The sequence below is a fragment of the Vombatus ursinus genome, unplaced genomic scaffold (assembly GCF_900497805.2).
Source record: "Vombatus ursinus unplaced genomic scaffold, bare-nosed wombat genome assembly UNPS02014870.1, whole genome shotgun sequence".
In the NCBI taxonomy this organism is placed as follows: Eukaryota; Metazoa; Chordata; class Mammalia; order Diprotodontia; family Vombatidae; genus Vombatus; species Vombatus ursinus.
In genome coordinates this window covers 7,652,072-7,676,177 of record NW_020954648.1, presented here as the reverse complement: position 1 = coordinate 7,676,177, position 24,106 = coordinate 7,652,072, and the positions used below count along the sequence as shown (strand labels likewise).

The window sequence follows — 24,106 nt, the reverse complement described above, 5'->3', positions numbered from 1 at the left end:
CACTTTCTTCATGATTCATCTTCTCTTTCTCTTTACTCTAGAGACTCTCATTTTTCGACTCATGGCTCCTATAATTATCTGGTATCTCTCTTTTGTCTGTATTCTTCATGCTATCAAAGCTTCTAAGAGATCCATTCTAGGCTGTCCCTTGTAGGCACTTTGTGCCACTGCCTTATAGGGCTTACTGCATGGATTCCCCCTTTCCATTGGGCCTCATTTCCAGGATAGTGCCACTTAACAATAGCAACAGCAGTAACAACATTTATATGGTGCTTACTACATGCCAGGCCTTGTGCTTAGCACTTTACAATTCTTATCTCATTTGATCCTGACAGCAACCCTGGAAAAGAGATGCTGTTATTTTCCCCATTTTACAAATGAAGAATCTGAGGCAAACACAGGTTAAGTAATGTGCCCAGGGTCACACAGTTAATAAGTGTCTGAGGCCAAATTTGAACTCAGATCTTGTTGACTCCAGGTCCAGCGCTCCAAACACTGCACCACCTAGCATTGGCCCATGGGAATGCCCTCTCCCACTATATCCCTGATTATTCAATCTAGTACTATATAATTATAATCTATAACCTATCTTTTTTTGTTTTTCAGAATAATGTGGATTTTTAAATAATATTTTAAATGTATGAAGATTACAAAGTAAACTAATTACATTGAAGTACAGTTATCTGTCTATCAATCTATATATCTATCTGTCTTTTAAAAATAAGATCACAGACCCCAGGTTAATAATCCCTAAAGAGCTAAAAGACTTCTAAGGCTTCTTCCATTTTAGTCCTAAGAGTTATTCTCCTTCTTGTTGACCTTTTTTCTATATTTGCCTGGAAATATCTTTCCCATGTTCATGTTTTACTACTCCTCCAGGAGTCACCTGCCCCAAGGGGTTCTAACTCCACCCACCCAGGACAAGTAGACTTTTCAAGCGGGAAATCCAAGAGGCCTCAAACAGTGCAAGGTCCTCATCTCCTTTCACCACCCATTTCTCATCACTTATAGCAAAATTCATCAGTGGAACCCCTGAACCTCATACCAAGACATTCCTTTTCAGAGTTTCTACTCTCCTCCTCACACACTCCCCTTTAGGATCTTCTCTTTCTGAGCCCACAGAGGTCACCTTCCCTTCATTTTTAACTCAGAATTTGACCCCCACTCATGCTTCTCTATCCCATTGTTTCCTCCTAGCCCTCTTTTATGTTCCCTTCCTTATTGCAATATAGTCCTGCTAAGGAAACATTCACCTGTAGGCAGGGTGTTAGCAAATTCTGTTCATCAGACTTCCTGTTCACCTCTTCACTGTTACTTCTACCAAATTTCCACCTTCATTTCTGTCTTCTTCTGTACATTTAGAAAGAAGTCTCTTACTGGTCTCTCTAGTGTTACTTTGCTGTTATTATCATCACCTGATGAATTTATTCATTCTTCCTACATTTCTGTTTTTTGGAATATTAAAGAGGCAAATGATCTTTTCAGTTCTGTTTTTCTTGCTAAAAAATGTTTCAAACTCTTCTTTATTATTAAATATCCATCTTTTTTCCCCATATAGGACATACAGCTCAAATTTGTGTGATAGGTCACCTTGGGCTATATCCCTACTGCTCTTCAGAACACATCATTCTATTCCTTCCTCCTTTATCTAATGGGTACAGAATAGTCTGTCATTATTTGAATGTTCTTTCTTTTTGTGTTTGGAAATCCTTCTTCTGATGGCTTACACAACTTGTTTCTGAATTGAATTATTAAATTTAACCACTGTATGTCTTGGAGTTTGCAGCCTTGGGTTTTTTTCTGAAGGTGATCTGTGAATTTTTTTCAATTGGGATTTAATTTTCTATGTTTAAAAGTTCTAAGTAGTTCTCTTCTATTATTGCCTTCATTATGATGTTAAGATTTTTTTGACCTGTCATGTTCTTCTGAGAGGCCTGTGATTGTTACGTTGTCTGTATGCATCTTATCTTCAATATCCAATCTCCAATGTTTTACTTGAATAGTAAGCATGTTATCTTTAAATATTGTTTTGTTTTGTTTCTGTTGTTTTCATTATTTTTGCTGTGCAGGACATAGATTCTACTCTCATAATTCTCATTTCTCTTTTAAACCACTCAGGAACAGTATGTTGTTTTTCCATGTTCTCAAATTCCACAGGTTCCTCTGTCTAATCAAGTGTGGGATCATTTTCCCCTTTTTTGGGCAGTATTTATTCATACATGTCTGAACTTATTTACTAGATCTGGAGGCAATATTTCCTTCTGTTATTACTGTTTTTCTTGTTGATTTATCTGTTTATGTTCAAGGACTTTGAGTTTTCTTCTTCCCAGAATTTTTGGGGTTGGATCTCAAAGTGTCTCAGCCTCCTCCAACACTAAGCAGTTCACGGTTCACCAGCCTAGGTCTCTCTCCCAAGTGACTTTTGGGTTGTCAGAACTGGCCCCAGGTGGATCCTGTGCTCTTTCCCTCAGATTGCACAGCCCCCCATAAGCTCAGTGTCCTGGTTCCCTGGTTCCCTTTGTTGCTCAGTTCTTTGGCCTGGCACTAGCAGTTCAGAGCCTCTTTTCCCCAGCACTGGTACTTCTGGCTTGCAGGCTTTTGTTCTTGAAGGACTGTAACCCAGCTGGCTATTGAGGCATGAGCAAATTTCTGCAGCCTGGAGCCAGGGTCTTCATGGTACTGGAAAGAGGGAAGGGGTATTGGGGTATAGGGTTGGATTTTGATGTAAGCCCTTACTCATGTGTCATGCCCTTAGATCCACTAGTGAAGGTGGGACAGGGTACTAAGCTTAGGGACAGTGAACATTATAATGTTCCTGAGTTTTGGGGGATTTTAAAAGAATCTTCTTTTGGATTCTGAATGTCCTAAATCATGGAAACAGTTGAAGTTGTTTTATATTTGGTGCACAATCTCTGTTTTGGAGAAGTTTCAGAGGTTGTGGGGATCAGAGAAAATGTCTTATCTACCATCTTCAGCTCACATGATCCAGAAGATCTGGGCCTCAGTTTCTTCATTTGGAAAAGAAGATCACAGAGTAATTTAATGACAAAGAATTACTCTGAGGTAGAGTTCTTAACTTGACGTCGATGCCTTCCCCCACCCCAGGAATCCATGGATAGGTATGTGGTCCTTGAACTTGGATGGGAAAAATTATATTTTTATTTCAATGTAATTGGTTTGTAGGCTTAACTAGACCGCCAAAAGGATACATGACACAAAAAATGGTTAAGAACCTTTGTTCTAGGAGGTGAGATGCCTTAACCATAGCTAGCTATTAAGAACAGAGCTTCATCACTATGAAGAAGTATTTTATGGTAGAAACAGCAATAGGTATCAGGAGACCTGACTCTGCTTACCAAATTTCTGTGTGATCTTGGGCAAATCGCTTCATGTCTTTGAAGCTCAGTTTCCTAGTCTGTAAAATGAGGGAGTTAAATTATGGCTAAGGTTACTTCCAGTTCTCACCAATTAAAGGAATGGCTTGTGAGCACTTAAAAAGGGACATGAATTAATGATACTCCCAAATAACGAGTAGGTCTCATTGTCACATCTTGCAACTCCATTCCAATGAAAGAGTTGTTGCATATACTTCAAATTCAGATTCTTGATGAGATAAGAAAATGACCCTCAAACTTTAGGCCAATAGAAATGGGAGTCAAAATATAGGCATTTGGGTTCTAAGGACAGTGGATGGCATTTCACTATCCCCGAAATCCCCCTTGTCTTTGCTATCTGCTTTCTCCTTTTGACTGTTCAGACTTGTTCAATCCAGGAACATGAGAGAATGTAAATACAGGAGCTAACAGACTTGCAGAGATTCAACCTTCTTTTTGTATATGTTTATTTTTTTAATTTGGTAATATTTAATGCCTGATAGCTTTCAATATATGGCTGAGAAAAAGGAAAAAAAAATCTTCAAATATCCTATTCTGGTTCAGCGAGATTCTTAAATATCCTTTGATTCTAGGTTGTTGAATTATTTTTCAGTCTTATCTGACTCAGTGTGACCTCATTTGTAGTTTTCTTGGCAAGGACACTGGAGCAGTCTGCCATTTCCTTTTCCATCTCATTTTACAGATGAGGAAACAGAGGCAAACAGGGCTAAGTGACTTGCCCAGGGTCACATAGCTAGTAAGTGTCTAAGGCTGGATTTGAACTCTTGAAGATGAGTCTTCCTACCTCCAGGCTCAGCACTCTATCCATTGTGCCACCTGGCTGCCCCTTTTGATTCCAGGTACTTAGAACCAATTTTAATTATTAGTCCATAGATTTTTTTTTGATAGGGATGCAGTCTCCTTACATATGGAACAAAAACAGCTTTGCTGGTTGACATGATTGAAGGGGTGTCAAACTGAAATAGAAACAGATTTGTGGCAACATATTGACTTAGAAAATCCCAAATTAATATTACCTGTGCTGCATTTTATTTTTGTTTCGTTAAACATTTCCCAATTACATTTTTAATTGGGTTTGACCCCCTTTGGGATTTGCAGAGGGGAATTTCACAGCTGCTGGATCACAGTGTTCATGACCCTGTACACATAAATTCAATTCTTCTGTGGTCCGGTCAGCACCATTGTGTCCAAAATTTCTCTCTCATCAAGCCACTGACTTCACTTTGATACCACTCTTTCTCAGAAGATGGGATTGCCTCCTGATTTTTTAGGTAGATGGAGGTCATCTGATGCAGTTTCCCTCAAGCCCTCTTCTCCATACTTCAAAACTTTTCAGAGTTTTTAGCTCCTTTTGTTTTTTTTTTTCCTCCCACAGTCTTAGAGGGTGAACTGGTATTTCTCTTTGTCAAAGATAATTTTCCATATGTATACTTGATCTCTTGCCCTCTCCCCCATCTCCTCTGTGATCCTCCATTTTCCATCCAATCTTCTTTTTCTCTTCCTCATGTTCACCCTACTTACCCACTAGTCTCTTTCCTTTGACCTATAAACATTTTTGAGTTTCTTAAAAAAACAGTCCTTTATTTGTCCCTGCTAGGCCCTTCAGGCCATAGTCAGATATCCCTCCTCCTTCTCACTGATAAATTTTTTGAAAGGGTAGCTTTTATTCATTATCCCTACTCCCTACTTGTCTATTCAAGCTACTATAGTTTAGTGGATAGAACCTTGGACTCAGAGGCAGGAAGAACTGAGTTCAAATCCTGTACAGTTACTTAGTAGCTATAAAACCCAAAGGCAAATCATTTAACCTTTTTCAGGCTAAATTTTCTATTATGTAAGATAGAATTAACCACAGATCAAATGAGATAACAGATAAAGATATTTGCAAAACTTATAGGCTATATAAATGCTATTATTATCATTTGCTCCTCAAACTCCTGCCATTCAATTTCCAATCCCAGCTACTCTGATAATTTCACCTTTCTGGGATCACCAGTGACCCAATTTAAATAATCGAATTCAATGGCATTTCTCAATTTTCAACCTCAAACTTTGCTGCTGTGGCTCTTGCCTTGGCTTCCACGACAGTTATCTCTTACTGTTCTCTTCCTACCTATTTCACTCTTACTTGGTCTCCTTTACTGCTTCATCTTGCTTCCCCTGCGATTTCATCCTTGAACTACTTCTCACCTTGACAATCCCATGACTTTTAATTATCCCTTCTATATAGATAAGTCCCAGATCTGTATTTCCTTTTACTGTGTTGTCACTCAGTCAATAAATATTTATTAAACACCTGCCATATTTCAGGCACTGTGCTAAGGATACAAAAAAAAAAAAGAAAGCTCTCCTACTCTCAAGGAGCTTACAGTCTAATGAGAGAAGACAACACACAAAAAGAAACTGCAAAGGTCAGGGTGGGAAGAGAGGAGGGCAGGGTGAGAGGAGGTACCCAGCATAGGAACATGGTAGAGAAGTCCAAAGGAGTGGAACCAGATGGGAAATAAAGAGATGACTGGTCTGGGCACCCTCCTTAAATGGAGGTTTTGCGATAAACTTGAAGCTATGAGAAATCAGAAATAGTGTTGTTGGTGTTTAGTCATTTTCAGTTGTGTTTGACTCTTCATGACCTCATTTGGGATTTTCTTGGCAGAGATACTGGAGTGGTTTACCATTTCCTTCTCTAGCTTATATTACAGATGAGAAAACTGAGGCAAACAGGGTTAAATTACTTGCCCAGGGTCATGCAGCTAGTGTCTGAGGCCAGATTTTAACTCAGAAATATGAGTCTTCCTGACTCCAGGCCTGGCACTCTCTATCCCACTGCACCATCCAGCTGCCCCTAGAAATAGGGGCTTCTTTGTATTTCAAGTGCCGTGCACATAGTACATTATTTATGAATTTTTGTTGAATTGAAATAAATTTAATTCCAAGGTCTCAGCTAGTACTTAATTCTTGTCTAAATGTTTTCAAAACTTGTATTATTGCTCACATTGGGAATAGGCAAGGCAGTTTGAATGTATCAGATCAAACCCATCATTAGTGTAAATTATTAATTATCATTAGTATAAATCTATCCCTGTTGCTGAAAAAGTAATTCAGAGTGTTATTGTTGCTGCATTAGTACAGTTATATTTATCTGTACAAGATTGCTATGTCCAGAGACATACTTATTAGAATGAGGATGAAAGGCTGCTTCAAATAGTATGACCTTTGTCTGAAAGATACATTTCCACTAGCTCCTATTTTTTTTTCAACTTAATAGCTAGAATAATAATGTAGTCACCATGGTTGCTTAAATGTTCAGTGAAATGAGAATGTTATAAGGTATATTTAATATTAAAATGCTTTTAAATATGTGCTTAAATTTTCTCTGTAGAACTGAATACAATGAGTTCAAGTTAAAAGGTATCAGAGTGAGGTTAAATGGAAGACAGGACTTTAAAAGTAAGTGGAGATTTTCAATGATGAAATGAATTGTCTTGTTAAGTAGTGAGTCTTCTGTTCCTGGTAGTTTTTGAGCCAGAGACTGTATGATTGCATGTGGATGGAGAGGAACAGGGATGGGTTATAGAGGATTCATTCCATTGGTGGACAGTTGAAGAAGATGGAACCTAAGATGGTCATTCTGAGAGTCATTTACGCTTGCACAAATTGCATTAAAGATTTTATAGGTTATAGTTTATGTATTTATTAAACTGAGTGTAATGTGTAGTGAATGCAAAGATTTTTAACTATGCTTTTTTTTATTATGAGTTAAGACCAAAAGTCTCTCTACCCTCTAGTGGTATTACATTTATGGAAATGATCATAGAAAGCAATGGGGAAGTATGCCATGATGTATTTTCCTCACTTTCCTGAAATAATATAGTTCAGAAAACATTATAAAGTTAATTTCTGTAAAACAAGCAGTGAACAACATTTATTAAAACTCAGGCACTGTGATAAACACTGGGGATGCAAAGAAAAACAAAAAGGTAATCCCTGCTCTCAAGGAGCTCACAGTCTAATGAGGAAGGAAAAAAACTCTATACAAAAAGATATATACAGGATAAATTGAAAATAATCTGCAGAGGGAAGGCACTAACCTTAAGGGAGGTCAGAGAAGATTTATTGTAAAGGTAGGATTTGAGATGGGACTTGAAGGAAGTGAGGGAAGTCAAAACAAAGTGAATGAAAATAAATATTTGACCAGATTGTAGTTGGATGCACAACCCATGATGTCAGTCCAATAGCATATGTATCAAATGGTGAACTGGGCCCAAAACTGAATCAAGTCCAATAGCATATATATCAGATGATGTACTGGGCCCATAACTGAATCAATGAAAAATTGTGCAGTGCCTTCTTTTTTGTCTTTTTTAATTTTATTTTTAACTTATGGAATAAAACAAGCATTTCCATAACATAGTACAATAAAAAAGATGATTGCATATGAAACTGTAAAATATGCTATGTACAACTTGCTATTCCTTTAAAATATACAACAAAATTATCATGTAAATTTCTTTTTTTTCTTCCCACCCACCCTTGAGATGGCTACCATTAGACACAAATAGGTGTATATATATATAAATTATTTTATACATGCTTCTATTTATCAGTTCTTTCTCTGGATGCAGATAGCATCTTTCTTCAAATGTCCTTTATAGTTAATTTGGGTATTTATAATAGCCAAAATAACTTATTTGCTCAAAGTCATTCTTAAAACTATATTGCTGTTACTGTATACAATGTTCTCTTATTTTATATACAATGTTCTGCTTATTTTGCTCTTCATTATTTCATGCAAGTTTTTCTGGAATCATTGAGCTTATTATTTCTTATAGTACAGTAGTATTCCATCACAATCATATACCACAACTTGTTCAGCCATTACCTGATTGATGGACATCCCTGCAATTTCCAGTTCTTTGACATCACAAAGAGAGCTGCTGTAAACATTTTAGAACATATGGGTTCTTTTCCTTTATCCCTAATTACCTTTGAAAATAGACCAAGTAGTGGTATTGCTGGGTCAAAGGGGATAGATAGTTTAATAATTCTTTGGGCATAATTCCAGATTGCTCTCCAAAGTGGTTGAATCAGCTCACAATTCCACCAACAATGAATTAGTGCTTTCAATGATTAAGATGTTCACAGCTATAAAAATTTCAGCACTAATTATGTCCCACAAGTGCTGCATGTCTGGGAACCACTGGACACTATTACACTCAAAGTATAGGGTGGTATCTAGTTGTGCAGAGCTTTGAATCCCAGGCAAGAGACTTTTAACTTTATTGTTGGGTAGAGAATGAAAATTTTAGAGCAGAAAGATGGCCTGGAAGATCCATAGAGGAGTTGAACTAAATTATTTCTAAGAGCATCTAAGTTCACATTTTACTTGACTACCTATTTATGTGATCTTGGGCAAATGACTGCACCTCTTTGGTCCTCACTTTCCGCATCTATAAAATGACATGATTGGACTAGGTGACCTCCAGTGACCCCTCCAGATCTATGTCATTACTCCTGTGGTCCTCCTAGCCCCATCATCTTTACAGTGATAAAATCCATGTGGCAGAGATTCACTTAATGTCTTTGGACTTCTTTGTAACATAAACCTCTTACGTCACAATTTCCTAGCTAATAATCTTCACTTGTAATCCTGGGATAGGGTTTGAATGAAATGAAGGATTTTAAGAGAAATGGTGTGGTTTAATGGCAAGAGTTCCACAGTGTACTGGAATTAGAAAATTTGGCTTTCAATCCCTCCTGAAAAATTGGGCAAGTCATCTAGCTTCACTGAAACTCAGTTTCCTTATCTGCTAAATAGAAGATAATAAAACCTGCCTTTCCTATCTCCCAGGGTTGTTACAAGTGCTTAAATGAGATTATGCATATTATAACACTTTATAAAAAATGCTTTTCAAAGGTAAATTTCATCCTCACTGTGGTTCTACTCTTTCTTGTAATATTTTTCACTGCCACCAGATGGTGGTGGGGAAACATGCCTGACAAGGCATATGCCAGGTAAGCGCTTTGTCAATTAAATCACATTAAAAAAAAAACAAAAAACAAAAAACCACACACACACACACACACACAGAGGAAAAAAAACAAAAAAAAACTGTGGAAGCTTGATTATTAAATAAAGCAAATCAGCAGCTCAAGAGATGACACATACAGAAGAAAAGCAAATGAAAAATTCAGCTTTAAGTAGGTATCTATATTACTCTGTGAAACAGTCTCAAACAGCATAGCCTGGCCTTTCTCTCTATTTGTCCCAATAATTGCCTTCACCACAGTTTGTTTTCTTTCACAGAAATCCTATTTTGCACAGATTGTCTCGTGGTAATCCCCTTCTGAGTCAGTCTCAAAGAGAGGGCTTTGATTATTCCTCTCAACTGGAAACAGTCTTGTCTTCTATTATTGCCCTCAGTAAAAGGTCTGACATTAACCCTTTCCTTCTCTTTACTTTTTAACAAACAAAAATTATATATGCTAACTATTTTCACAAGTCCACATTTATGAGTGAGATATGGCAGTAGCAGAAAAGATCTCTTTTACATTGCCCAGCATCTAACATAATGCTCGGTGTATGTCAGCTATAAGTAAATAGGTGTTCATAGAATCTTTGTTCTAGAGTCATCTAGTTTAAGCCCTCTCCCATTTCTGAGGCCTGAGGCCCAGGGAGGTTAAGTGGCTTGCCAAAGATATTATGGATAGTAAGCATCTCAGTGTCCAAAGTAGGATTTGAACCAAGCTCCTCTGACTCAAGGCAAATCCATTTTTCCATTATGAATGTTTGATAGAATAAATTAATGACAGCCATAGTTTAGCAATGATTTTACACCTAAGTACTCAATACCATTATAGGGTGGAGTAGATGACCTTTGTTACTTGTGAGTTTCTCTGATTCTGCCTTCATCACTTATAGGACCAAATGGAGATTGTAAGGCTGTTGTTAACAAGAACTGTTTTATTTATTCTGTCTCAGTGCAAAACATAGAAGGTTAAGGCACATAGACCACAGTCCATGGAGGTAGGGAAGGGATAGTTTGGAGATAAAGGAGAATCAGGATAACACAATGTCATGGAAGTGAAAGTTCCAAGAAGAAAGGAATGGTTAAGAGTGTCAGTAAATACTGAGAGGTTGAGAACGTGAATACTTAGAAAAAGTCCATTTGACTTGTCAATTAGGAGGTAATTGGTAACCTTCATGAGTGCAGTATCAGTGATAACCTCAAACAGAGGTAGGTGGGTGTCTACCCCAAGAATGTGAAGACTTCCTGTGGCAGAATGGGCAGATGAGAAAAATGTGTCCCAATGGTCAGGAAGGTAGCTGAAGGAGGTGCTGTGGAATGCTTAGAGCTTGGTCAGACATCAAAGAGGCCAAGGTCATCCACTGCATCTTGTGTCATCATCAGTCATCTCAACTTTTGTCTTGCCACTGGACTTCGATGACTGTGGAAGAAAGAGTGAAGCTGATGACTGTGCAACTCTGCCTTGCTTAAATGCAGTTCACCCATGAGTCAAGACGTTACTCTATGATGTCATTGGTTCTCTTCAAAAATGAAAGACAAACAACAGCATAACAACATCAGTGACAGAGGTGAAAGCCAGTTTTTAGGGGGAGGGAATGGGTGGTCATTAAATAGAAGAGGTGGTTGTAGAAGACTAATTTTAGAAGTAAAAGTAGAGTGAGTTACAGGATAGTAACTAGGGCATAATCAGGATGATTTTCATGACTTGGGAAAATTATGCTTATTTGAGGATAAAGGGGAAGCTAGGAAGAGGTGGGACAAAGAGGAGAAGGAAGGAAGGGAGGTAGAGAGAGGCAAGAGGAGGAAGAAGAAGAAAAGAGAAGTCAAAAATGACTCCCGCATTTTGAGCCAGGATGAAACACCATTAACAGAAATAGGGAATTTGAGAGGACACACAGATTTAGTGGGAAGATGATGAGTTCAATTTGAACATGTTTATATTCCTGCGGATTATTAAGGTGATGTTGTTCTGTAAGCAGTTGGACATATGCAATAGGACAAGATCATAGTATTTAGAGCTCGAGAGAACCTTCTAGACTAGTTGCCTTATTTTACAGAGGACAAAATTAAGGTGCATAGAAGAGAAATGATTTGCCCAATGTCATACAGCAAGTCACAGAGTTGAGATTAAACCTACATTGTCGAATTCCAAATGTAGTGCTCAGAGAGGAAAGACTGGGGCTAGAACAATAGGTTTGGGAGACGTAAGGAGAGAAGGCATAAACTGATAGTAAGCAAAAGTTTCTCCCAGGGAAGACTTTCTGGTGAGCAAGGTTGGGTCTGAATTCCATGGTAGGGAGGATTTTGAAGAAGGTACCCATGATTGGCAAGTATGAATAGCAGATTCAAGGAAAGCAGTAGATTTGGAAACAGATAAACTTCACTTGGGGAAGTTGAAACAGAAAACTGGGGTTTAGCAAAGATTCACTCACGTGCATATGACGGCCCAACCTACTTGGTCAAATTACAAGTTGGGGTATAGATTGGCTGCTATTCCTGTAGCTCCCCATACTGGGGATTCAGCAAGGGGATGAAGGAGGAAATCACCCAGCCTTGGCTTCTGGGATCTAATCAGTCCAGGAATAGCTTGCGCTAGATGTCAGAGTAGCTGAGAATCTCATTTTCATCCCTCAAGTTTTTAGTCTCTTCTCTGCTCTACTGACTGCCCTGGTAAAAATTTAATTTCAGAAAATTCTATTGTCTACTCCTGACTTGGCAATTCTATTCCTTAGACTCCAAGAAGAAACAGCTTTGTTGTTTGTCCTTAGCACTCAGCCAGCCAGCAACTGTTCTCACACTAACACACTGTGACATAAAGGGACAGAATTGAATTACATGGGTTTCATTTCTTCTGCGTGCATCTTCTTCCTCTCATCTTCTCTTTATCAGTTGTCCTCTTATTACTTAGTCTGTGAAGTGGCAAAGAGGGTGATCTAGATTTGAAGAGAGTTATAATGCCAGTTGAGACTGAATACTGTTCCAGGAAGGAAGCTCCCTGTTTTAAAAGCAGTGTTCCAGGGAGTAGGAGACCAGGAGACCAGGGATTGAATCTAACCTTTGCCATTCACTAGATGAATATTTAACAGCTTTTCTGGGCTCAGTTTCCTCATCTGTAAAATGGGAGGGTTCACTGAACTGAGTTCACATTCTTGATATATTACTGCATTTCACACACGTTGGTGTAGCCTACACCAGAGCTGTCAGAAACTCCCAAGTAGGCCCAAATCAGAGGGAAATGTTAAATAATATATATGTGTGTGTGTGTGTGTGTGTGTGTGTAATACAATATAGATAATGTTAATTTGTGGCTTTCTAAATCAATATGTGGGGGCAACTAGGTGGCACAGTGGACAGAGTGCCAGCCCTGGAGTAAGAAAGACTCATCTTTCTGAATTCAAATCTGACCCTAAACATTTATTAGCTGTATGACCCTGGGCAAGTCATTTAACCATGCTTGCCTCAGTTTCCTTATCTGTAAAATGAGAAGGAAATGGCAAACCACTTCAGTGTCTTTGCCACGAAAACTCCAAATGTAGTCACAAAGATTGGGAACAACTGAAAATGACTGAACAACAACAAGTCAATATACAGTCCATATTTGAGTTTGCCACCATTGGCACGTACCACTGTGCAGTTGAGGTAGGTAGGTGGCTCAGTGCTGGACCTGTAGTCAGGAAGACCTGAGTTCAAATATGGACTCAGATACTTACTGGGTGGGTAACCGTGGGCAAGTTACCTAACACCTAAGTCTGCCTCAGTTTCCTCAACTATAAAATGGAGATAATATTAGCACCTATCTCCCAAGGTTGTTGTGAGAATAAAATATTTGTAAAGTGCTTAGCACAGTGCCTGGAACATCGTAGGTCCTTAGTAAATGCGTGTTTCCTCTGATTTCTACTTTTTGTTTCCTGAATGTGACAATCTGTTTCTCACTTCTATACCTTTGCGTAGGCTGCCCTTCATGGTTGTAGTGTGCCCCCTCCTTACCTCCACCTCTTAGGATCTCTAGGTCCATTCAAGACATCCTCACCTCACGCTCCTCCCCAATAACTTTATATTTACTTTCATATATTTTGTATTGATTTATCTGTGTACATGTTGTTTTTGCCAGTAGAATATATGCTTCTTGAGCACAGAGACTTTCCTTTTTTTCTTTGCATCCCCAGTGGCTGCCACAATGCCTTATATATATAGGCATCTAATAATTGCTTGTTGAATGAATGACAACTGGATGGTTAGGAGAGCACTGAGTTTAGCCTCAGAAGAACTGGTTCATATATGAGCACTAGTCCTTGCTACCTGTATGGCCTTGGGCAAATTACTTTCCCTCCCTGGGACTAATTTTCTTCATCTGTAAAATGGGGGAGTTGAACTAAATGTGTAGTGGCCCTAACTACCCAATCCTCTCATCCTGGGATGACTTACTTTAATTTCCAGCTCTTAATTTCTGGAATTCTAGGACTTAGCAGTTACTGCTTGTCCAGTTAATTCTCTGATTAGCCCAGGTAATTTACTGTGTGTGCTAATAATTTCAAATTTCCTCTGGCACCAGTAGGTGTCATAGGTATCATCTCAAAATATTAGACATTCACAGAAATGTAGCCTAGTGGATTTTAAATGGAGGGCAAGAATATTGCCCCTTCTCAGAAATATTCAGTCAAAGAAAGATAACCCTTGCTGACAGGCTTCATGATAAAGCCCAGTTTTCCAATTCCTCTAGGCTCTTTATTTATCCCTAATATACTGCTTATGAGGCAAGAAACTGGGAGAAAGTGAGGTGGTTGAGATCCAAATGGACAAGTGATTGGATTAGAAATAGAAGCCGGCGGCTGTAAGTGGAATCAGGATGACAGGTGTGCACGATGGGAGCCAGGCAAACAGCTACATTAAAAACAACAGCAACAAAAAACCTATTCCATCCCCTGCTCCCCATCCTCTCTTTTCTTTGTGTCTGTTGTTTTGCTTATTGCTATATTTATGCCATTTTCCATTATCCCATCCTCCTAGTAGAGTGTTCCTTTGTACCAAAAAATACAGTTAAGCAAAACATGCAGAAGAAAACATTATAGATTGTGTTTGAAAATCTGTGTCTCATTCTGAACCCATGGACTCCCACCCAGGGATGTAATTTAAGAGAAGTGGCATATTACTCAGCCCTTAATCAAGGAGGCCAACTGGATGGCAGTTTCTGGGTCAATCAGTAGTGTTAGTTCGCTTCTTGGCTGAGTGACTAATTGCCTTCCTAACCTGCCTGTGTTATAATGCACTTACTACCCATGTGATTTTGGGTAGACCTCAGCTTCCTCATCTGTAAAATGAAGGGGGTTTGGCAAACAATATCCTCTGATTCTTGCTCTGGTCATGTAAGGAGCAGCCTGTTTGTTACACAGTAAAAGCCCCATGTGCCTTTCAGCTACCATAACCTCACAGGGTTATGCAGACTTCTGTTGAATCAAACAATCAGTATTCAGCATTTGATAAGTGCCTAATGGGTGTGGACACTGTGCTAGTTACTGGGATTATAGATACAAAAAGAAGATAGTCCCTGTCCTTAAATAGTTTACATTCATCATTGGGAATGTAATGTAATTCCATTGGGAACATGTATGTATATAAAATGTATAATATACAATTATGTTATATATTATAATATGTAATACATAAGTATATAAAATGTAAAAACATGCATATACATGTATGTATGTATGTATGTATGTATATAGTGATTTTGAGTTCTTGTTGACCTATTCCATGTTAAAGTTACCTCATAAAGCCAGAGCTATAACTAGGACTTTTTTGTACCTAGGACAAGTATCATATCTGGGGTAAGCAGTGTGAAATATGCACTCAACAGGGCAGCATGGGGTGGGGAAGCTCACCTTAGCACACCAATCTGGAAGCCTCCTATTTAAATTAATTAATTATTTTTGCTAACCAGACACTAAGACCATTTGTTTCTAAGATGCTGAAGGACTTCAAGTACTGCTGGTGTTCTTTAAATCTGGTATGCCTGAGCAAAATCCCAACCTAGTTATAGCCTTGCATAAATAGCTGAACAGTTTGTACCTTTCCAGGCTAATGACAACGTGCCCCCAGGTTGTACTTTAACTAGCTTATTTTCCTATGGTTCATTTTTTTTCCTGCTTCCCATGGGGTGATAGGAATATCTATGAAGATGGAGCTAAAAGATTTGATCAGCTCAGGTAGAAATACTAGCTAATTTTCTTTGTAAAACTTTGTAAAACTACTGGGTGGTGAGATGAAGGAGGGAACCAGACTTCTTTGGTATTTCAGGAATTACTATTTTATTGTAACATCCTATGGTCATTTTGTTGATCATTCAGATTCCTTACTAGTCACCCACACTCTATCCCCTTTTCCCCAGCCATCTTCTTTCTCCTACCTACTTATCCACTCACTCCATTAACCCCCACTTCTCCCTTTACCCACATACCTGTTTACTCCTCCATTTCCCCACCCTCTCACCTGTCAGCTCACTGATCTTTGTGCATCTGGATATATGCTTTGGTATTGGGGTTTACATTATCAGGGGAATTAATCTGAACCTAGTTATCCTGTGTGTGTGCTCTTGCACACGAACATGTCTATGCAATAGAGAGAGTGCTTTACTTCTCTCAGTTATTCTAAAAAATAGGGAATGAGAAAAACTTAACTCTCTCTACCCAGAGATGTACAATTATCTGAAACACTTCTCTTTTAAAGAGAAACCTGCCTGGAAAGAATTTTTAAAGTCCCCATTTTTTGTTTGTGGGAGGCAAGGAGGGAATTAGGAACTAATGATATCGTTTACAGTTCTAATACACCACCCTCTACTTCCTTGGTACAATCCTAGTCTTTCTTCCACAACCTAGGAAGGTTGATGGTAATCATTTATTGGGTAAAAGTCACTGAGCCAATGAAATGTCAACATAATTTTTGTGTTAGCAATGAACTAGAAACAACATATATGGCTCTTGTGTACTGGGGAGTGGCTAAATAGACTGTGGTGTGTGAACGTAATTGTGATGTTAGAAACAATATATAATAGTCCTCTAGAAAAACTTCTTCCCAGGGTCTTTAGTGATTTGCCCCCTCACAAGGCAGCCAATCCAAGCCTTGACAGAAGGACTGTCATAAGTGAATATGAAGCATTCAGAGAATTATGGGGAGATTTATATGAACTGGTATGGAGTGAAGTAGCACGAGAAAATGCTGGCAACAACAATGTAAAGCGAAAGAACAAAAATAATTAAATACTACATAATTATAATTACCAAGAAGTTAAACCCTATAGAAAAAATTGAAGAAATAACCTTTTGCTATCTTCATTGTACTAGTGGGAGACTGTGGACATGTAATATTGCCAATGTTGGTTATACTCTCTTCCCTTCTCCATCTTGAATCCTTGGTAAATTGGTTTAACTCTACACTTTACTCTTGAGTCCATTGACCCCCCCCCCATACTTTTGCCATGCTCCAACCTTTGATTATTTCCTCCATTTGTTATATTCATGTGTTACTGAATAAAGCTAGAGAAAAATCAGGAAACTGTGCTTACTTGGTCCATTACAAATTTATGTTGTATAATCCCAAATGGGCCCTCATCAAAGCAACGCAATCCTTTTACATCTTCCTAATCAGTTCATTATCTCATTCACTACCAAAGCTTTTCTAAAACTTTTCATCTCTTCTCAAATGTTCTTCTTTCTCCACCTTCTCAGCTGAAAACTTTGCCTCATATTTCAGTAATAAGGTCAAGCCATTCATTGAGAGCTCCCTCTTCTTTCCCCCTTCTTATATAATGCAAGTGCCTTCTGCCACTATCTCCTCCTTCACTCTTGTCTCACATGAAGAAATAGCTCTTTTTACCAAGACCCTGTACAAGCGCAAGTGATCCCATTCCATCTTTTTCTTTTCTACAGATTGCCCCCTCTATCATTTCTATTCTCTCACTTATCTTCAATCTCTCTCTCTGTCAGCTGGGTGCTTCCCTACTGCCTACAGACCTGCCCTTGTCTCCTCCATCCTCAAAAACCCTTACCTGATCCATCCATCTTCTCTTGATATCTTCCTTTCTTTGTTCCTCCTGTTTTGACTAAACTGGAGAAAGCCATCTATAATTGGTGCCTCCACTCCCTTTCTTCACATTCACTTCTTACCACTGCTATCTGGCTTCTAACCTCATCATTCACCTGAAAATTTCCTCTTCAAAGTTAGTAATGCTCTCTTAATTGCCAAATCTAATGTCCTTTTCTCAATCCTCAGCCTTCATGACCACTATAAGTAGCCTTTGCCACTGTCAGTCACCTCCTTGTTACTCCTTTCTCTCTAGAATTTTACAACACTGCTTTCTCCTGCTTTTCCTCCTGCCTATATGATTACTTCTTCTCAGTTTACTTTGATCTATTTCATCCAGATCATGCCCATTACCCTCAAAGGTGAGAATCCAAGTGGGACCCTCAGCATTCTGTCATGGGCTCCTTTTCTCCCTTTTATTTCACTTGGTGATCTCATCAACTCCCATGGATTCAATAATCATCTTTATTGGGAAGGATTCAATAATCATTTTTATTGGGATGATTCTCAGATCTCTTTATCCAAACCTCATGCTCTGGTATGAGACCTCTGGTCTCACATCTCCAATTGCCTATTGGACATCTAATATTCAATATGTACACAATTGCACTCCTTATCTTCCCTAACCCTGCCCCCAACTCTCCCTAAATTCCCTGATCATGTCAAAGACACTATGATCTCCCCATATCCTCCAAGTCACCCACTCTCTAAAATCTAGGCGCCATCATCTTTTACTTTCACCTATTTAATCTGTTGCCTTTCTGCCCCCTTATTCTATAACTGCAATACTTCCCTATTATCTCCAGGATCAAATATAAAAATACTCTTTTGCCTTTTTAAGTCCTTCATAACCTGGCCCCTTCCTGCATTTTCTATCTTTTAATACTTTATTCCCCTACATTTATTCTTTGGTTCAATGACCCTGGCCTCTTTGTTATTCTTTGCATGTGACACTCTAACACCCAGCTCCATGGATTTGACTAGCTGTTTCCTATGCCTGCAATGATCTCCCTTCTAGTCTCTGCTTCTTGACTTCCCTAGATTTCTTTAAGTCTCAGCTAAAATCTGACCTTCTCACTTTCCCTGGTCTTCCTTAATGCTAGTGCATTCCCTCTGTGATTATCTCTAATTTATCCAATATGTGTCTGGTTTGTACATACTTGTTTGCATGTTGTCTCCTGCTTTTGACCCAGACTCTGAAAGCAGGCACTGTTTTTCTACTTTCTTCATTATCTCAAGCACTGAGCATAGTGTCTGGAACATAGTAGGCACTTAACAAGTACTTGTTGACTGACTGATACTGGTCACAGTTAATTGATGTGTAGCTGTTTTGCTGAATTGCTTTTTTTCTTTTAAAAAATCATTATAAGGGGGTAGCTAGATGGGGAGATATATTTGGAAATAAAGGTAGTAGAACAACAAAAATATCAGAAAAAAAATTTTTTTAGAGAAATATCATCATAAATGTTATTTCTGAACCAGTGGGAAAATATAAAAACATACTAGAAAATACATGGATTTATGGTATAAGTCATGAAACCTAAGCTATATCTCTCATCCATGCAGTGATGTGATAACTATTTTGGAGATGAAGTCTAGAACAGTCTGAGAAGTCTGAGTCCATATATACGGTGATGAATTGGACATTTCAGAAAGTACAGTAATCCTGCATTTAACAGACCTCCTTGGGGAGTGAAGTGAATTTTCCAAATAACTGAAATATGTGCCCATAACCACCAAAGCGTTTTAAAAACTATGTTGTGTGATCTTTTGAACTTGTTTTACTATATATTTTCCTGCTTTCTCAACAAAATATAGTCAACATAATCTAATCTTTTCTTTGTGACCCAGGATTATTATGTTATCAGGAGCTAGTGATTTAGGCCGGATTTCTCCTACATTAAATGTCAGCAGAACACTATACTTTGGAAGTTCTTACATTTTTTTGGTATTTTTTTTCCTCTCTCTCCTCCTTCATTGTCCTGCTGTCAACTGTGGTCTCTTGCCACAGTGGGTTGTCAAAACAGGTAACACTGTTAGAATTATATGAAAAACCAGAGTAAATAGGCTCTGGCTTCATTTTGGTTGATCAGAAATCTTTTATGCATACTTCCTGGTTATCAACTATGTCCCAGATACCTGAGGTTGCTAGATAAAAGACTCCCCACCCCACCCCAGATAAATGAAATACTATAACAAATAATAATTCTTGCAAAAACTTTCTCCCCCAGTCATTGAGAGAAAACTAACATGGATGTCTCGAGGCCCATGAACCCCCAATTCCAAATAATCATTTCTTTCTATCTAATTTCCTTTCTTGTTTTGCAGTCCCCATTCTGTCCCAGATCGCCTACGGATCCGAGTGAACAGAATTAGTTTACAAGACTATGAAGGCTTGCACTATGACAAAGAAAAGCTCCGGGAAGCTTGTAAGTTAAGAGTGTGTCATTGAGTTTCATACAATTGACTTAAAGCTTTCTTCACTCTCCTTCATTTTGCAGTTAGGTTCATTATTGCTTGTATGCCAAAATTTTAACAATGAGGGAACAAAGGAACAAAAACAAAGGCTCTGAATAGGTGTGTGTGTGTGTGTGTATATTTAAAGGTAAACCAGAGAGGGAAATCAGCAGGATGAAATCAGTTTTCCATAGGCATGACAGTAGGATCTGTTGGTTTAAATATAGCTTTAGTCTCTCTTATGTTCCCCCATGAATGAGAAAAGCAAATGATTGATTATAATACAAAGCGCAGCAAGATACAAGAAGTCCTGGGTGCAGTGCAAGGCTATGTGTTTACTCGTGACTGCCCTCCCCCACCACAACTCAGCTGTGTCTTCAGCCTTCATGTCTGCAGATATTGTTATGTATGATATAATCTAACAATTATGCACTGTCATCATCCAGTTATTGGAAGTGAAACTATATATGATGTAGACCTTCCAGTATTTCTTTTAATTAAGCCACCTTATCTTGAATTCTGTGCTACAGTGACATCCATTATGCTGAAGGTCCGATGTACTGGGGTAGTAGAATTGATTCTATGTGCTATTTGTCAGATTTTCAGGTGAGTCAAACTTGCATTTGGTGGACAGGACTGACTAAGGAGATTAGAGCCAGGACTTAGAGGGATCTCACTATATGACTTATTCCAAAGTTCCTTACCAAAAAGCAGGCATGCAGAGTAGTTCCAGAAACCCACAGCTATCCTGTAGCTGGACTAAGATGGCCTTTTGTGGTTCACTATGGTCAATCTGGAGTCAACATGGAGATTTAGAAAAAGTTTTCCTGATGAAGACGTAAGTCCTCTTAAGTCAGTCATATACCCTGGTCTTCCTTCTCAAGTTCTATGGTCATTTCTCTTGGAAAGAAACTCCATTGTTTCTGTTCAAGCCTGATTATGACTGATTTTTTAAACCATGAAATTGTAAATATCCAGACTGTCATTGCTTTTAGCTTTAACATATAAATGGACACTGGTCATTTAGTTAGTCATTGAGCATTTATTAAATATATATACATATACACATAAACACATCTGCCTATTTATGTATCTGTATATGTGTATATGTTTAATAAATGCTTGATGACTGACTAAATGACTAGTGTCTATGTATTATATATTATTCTATTGTATATTATGCAAACATATGTGTGTATATATATGTATATAGTTATATATGTAAGTGTATATGTTTAATAAATACTTGATGTGTAGGAAAAAAAGAACCAGGACTTAAAACTAATTAGTATCTCTTCTAGGCTCACTTCTCTCAACCTACACTTGTACTCAAGGGTGATGGTTCTCACAGGGTCAGTTGCTTCCTTCTCTTCTCAGCCTTCTATGGATAACCATAAGGGATTGTTGCTTTTAACACAGTAACTTCTGAGACCCCCCTGATGTGCTTCTATTTATCAACCAACCAGATGAAATCTATTCCCTTTTACAAAAAGAATTTACTGAGTAGATATAACAAGAATAATTGGTACAAAAAAATCTCTTCTCAAAAGACTGGAGTCTACTTTCCTACAAATACAGATAGATCTATGAGAAAAATGGGCTCAAACTTAAAATATAATGGTAGTGAGGTCCAAGTATAGGGAACACTTGTGGCAAAGGGATACCTTTAAAGTCCTGGCACTGGAAGTCATTTCCTCCCTTTGTATGTTCCTCATTGAGTTCCATTGAAATATTGTTCTTTGTTGTGTTCTGAACATTGGTACCTTTCAGAGTCCATAGACAGCATTTGTTTCTTCTGTAAGGGAACTTGCTGCCTGTACCTCATGTTGTCCACTTTCCACCAAGGCATACTTAGGCCTTTCACTTCCCAATCTGCAACCAATTTTGACCTCCCACATGTCCTTGAATTTCTCATTTCACAACCTTGGTAGATATGATAGAGGGGGAATAGTGTTTCCACATCTCTCAGCAGATATTTCTTCTGTTACCACATCCTATCATTGGTAAGGCTGTTCTTATACATCTGTCTGCAGGTGTTTCCTCTGCCATTGGCCACTATTGATCTAGTAGCAATGGCTACCACCTCTACTTGGTGGTGGGATGTCTGAAGGGACTTCTGGATCTCCTGAACTCAGAAGGTTGCCTGAGTATTTTCATCTTGAAATACTCATTTACTTAAGAAAAGAATAAACACAAAAGAAATAGAGTTGTCATGTGCTTATGGGCACATGGCAGCCAGATAGGGAATGCTATCAGTGGGCCCTCCTCTACCTGGCAGCTCAAAGCATCCTTATCTCACCAAGAAGGAAAACAGAGTGAGAGATGGGTGGGTGGCCCTCTTTTGATTAGCAATTCAGCTAACCCTTTGGGAGGTAGCTAGTAAGTGTTAGACCTAACAAGAGTTAGGAGATGGTAAAAGTTCACCAAGTATCCATTGTTTCAGATAATGTGTGTGTGTGTGTGTGTGTGTGTGTGTGTGTGTGTGTGTGTGTGTTTGTGAGTGTTTTGTGGGGGGAGAAGGAAGAGAGAGAAAGAATTCTGGTAAATCTATTTTCCAAGGTACAAATCAGAAGAAAAATGCACCCATAATGGTAGGGGAGCCAGTTGGGTGGGGGGCCATCATCTAATCCTTGCATGTAGGGTTTCAATCTAGTTTTCTGTGGCTAAAAAAGAAATGGCCTTGATGATGACCCAGTGAATGCAGCATACAGGCTGTTTGTGATAGCGGTCTAACAGAGGCTTGTTCTTATGTCTGCACCATTATTCATATTAAATTACAAGCATGAATGTTTGTCATGTAACAAAGGCCGTGTTCTCTCTGTAATGCTGGACTCCCTGGTAATTACAGGATGGCAGGCCTTTCAATTACTTTGCTTATTTTACTGTAGAGGGAGATGGGGATACTATGTCAATTCCCCCCCATTCCCCTTCCTTCCAGTCCCTTTTCAAAACAATAGAATTGAGATGGCTAGGCCTTGACATTCCCCTCTTTGACTCCTGCTGGTAAATTTCAGACTTAATTAAAACAATTAGAGTCTTCATCACTAGGCTGATGAGAATAACCACAAGATGATGGTTGCGAATTGCAGGAGAGGAAAGTCTATTAAACTTAAGCAGTGGAGCATAAACAATGAGGGACCGATTTTTTTTTTTAAGCAAAAGCTGTAACAATGACAGTACAAAATTGTTCCCTTCAGCTGAATTATGTCTCTCAGTGAGTCTCTGCTGACCCAGCTCAAAATCATCTATTCTAGGCAAAAAGGTAATCATTCTTTGGGTAAATCTGATTTCATTTTTTAACTCCTCCTAAAAGATTTATTAATACATGAAACACTTCTTACGAAAAATCTTTGTTTTACTGATTGATGTTGTACAATATTACTTGGAAACTGCGGTCAGTTTTCAATTCTGCCACTGAATTACTCTGTGACATTGAACAACCATGACAGGTACCCTTAATGTAGGGTCTAATAGACTTAATCTTTCTGGTTCTAATGAAAATTAGACAAAATGCCACGGTTGATTGGTTCCTATGTTTTGTTTTGTTTTGTTTTTTCCATCTTTTTCTCATTACAGGTGGGGTCTTAGATCACTAAAGCTTGGGCAAGTCTGTGAGCCAAGCTGCCTCACAGACTGAATGCATGGTCACCCCATGCCTCCCACCCACTACATAAGTCACCATGTGAAGACAGTTTACACTTAATGGAGAACAATATAGTGCAATAGCTGGACCATTGTCAAGGCGCATGGACAAAACAGTCCTGTCCTAAGCCATTGACCAGTGCCTCAGAAGACAGGGCTTGTATTCTCTCAGGCTAGTGAAATGGAGAGCTGTTAAAAAATGTAAAGAAATGGGTATGCACACCGTATATAAATGGGGTGTGTAAAGAAGGATAGTCTTTGTGCCTAATAGCTTTTTTTCATTATTATGAACTTGAGAACATCAATAAACATGAATATTTCCTTAAACAAAAAGAACAGAAAAAGAGGATTGTATATGATCCTATGAATTTCTATTATGTATAGCCTATTGATTTTTTTTATTTTTAGAGTCTAATAACTTTTTGAAATTATGAAAGCTTAACCTTAATTCTTCTATAACCCTGTGTATAAAATGAGGCTAATTGATAATACCTGTGTTTGCCCAGTACA

General features: G+C 38.4%; 1 protein-coding gene across 1 annotated transcript in view; it reads left to right on the top strand.

Moving 5' to 3' along the window:
• DGKI (diacylglycerol kinase iota) overlaps positions 1–24,106 on the top strand; it is a 543,147-nt gene that overhangs the window by 360,523 nt on the left and 158,518 nt on the right. Inside the window, exon 21 of the mRNA XM_027842255.1 lies at positions 19,826–19,926. Within this exon, the coding sequence (XP_027698056.1) occupies positions 19,826–19,926 (101 nt within the window). The remainder of the gene's footprint in view (positions 1–19,825; positions 19,927–24,106) is intronic.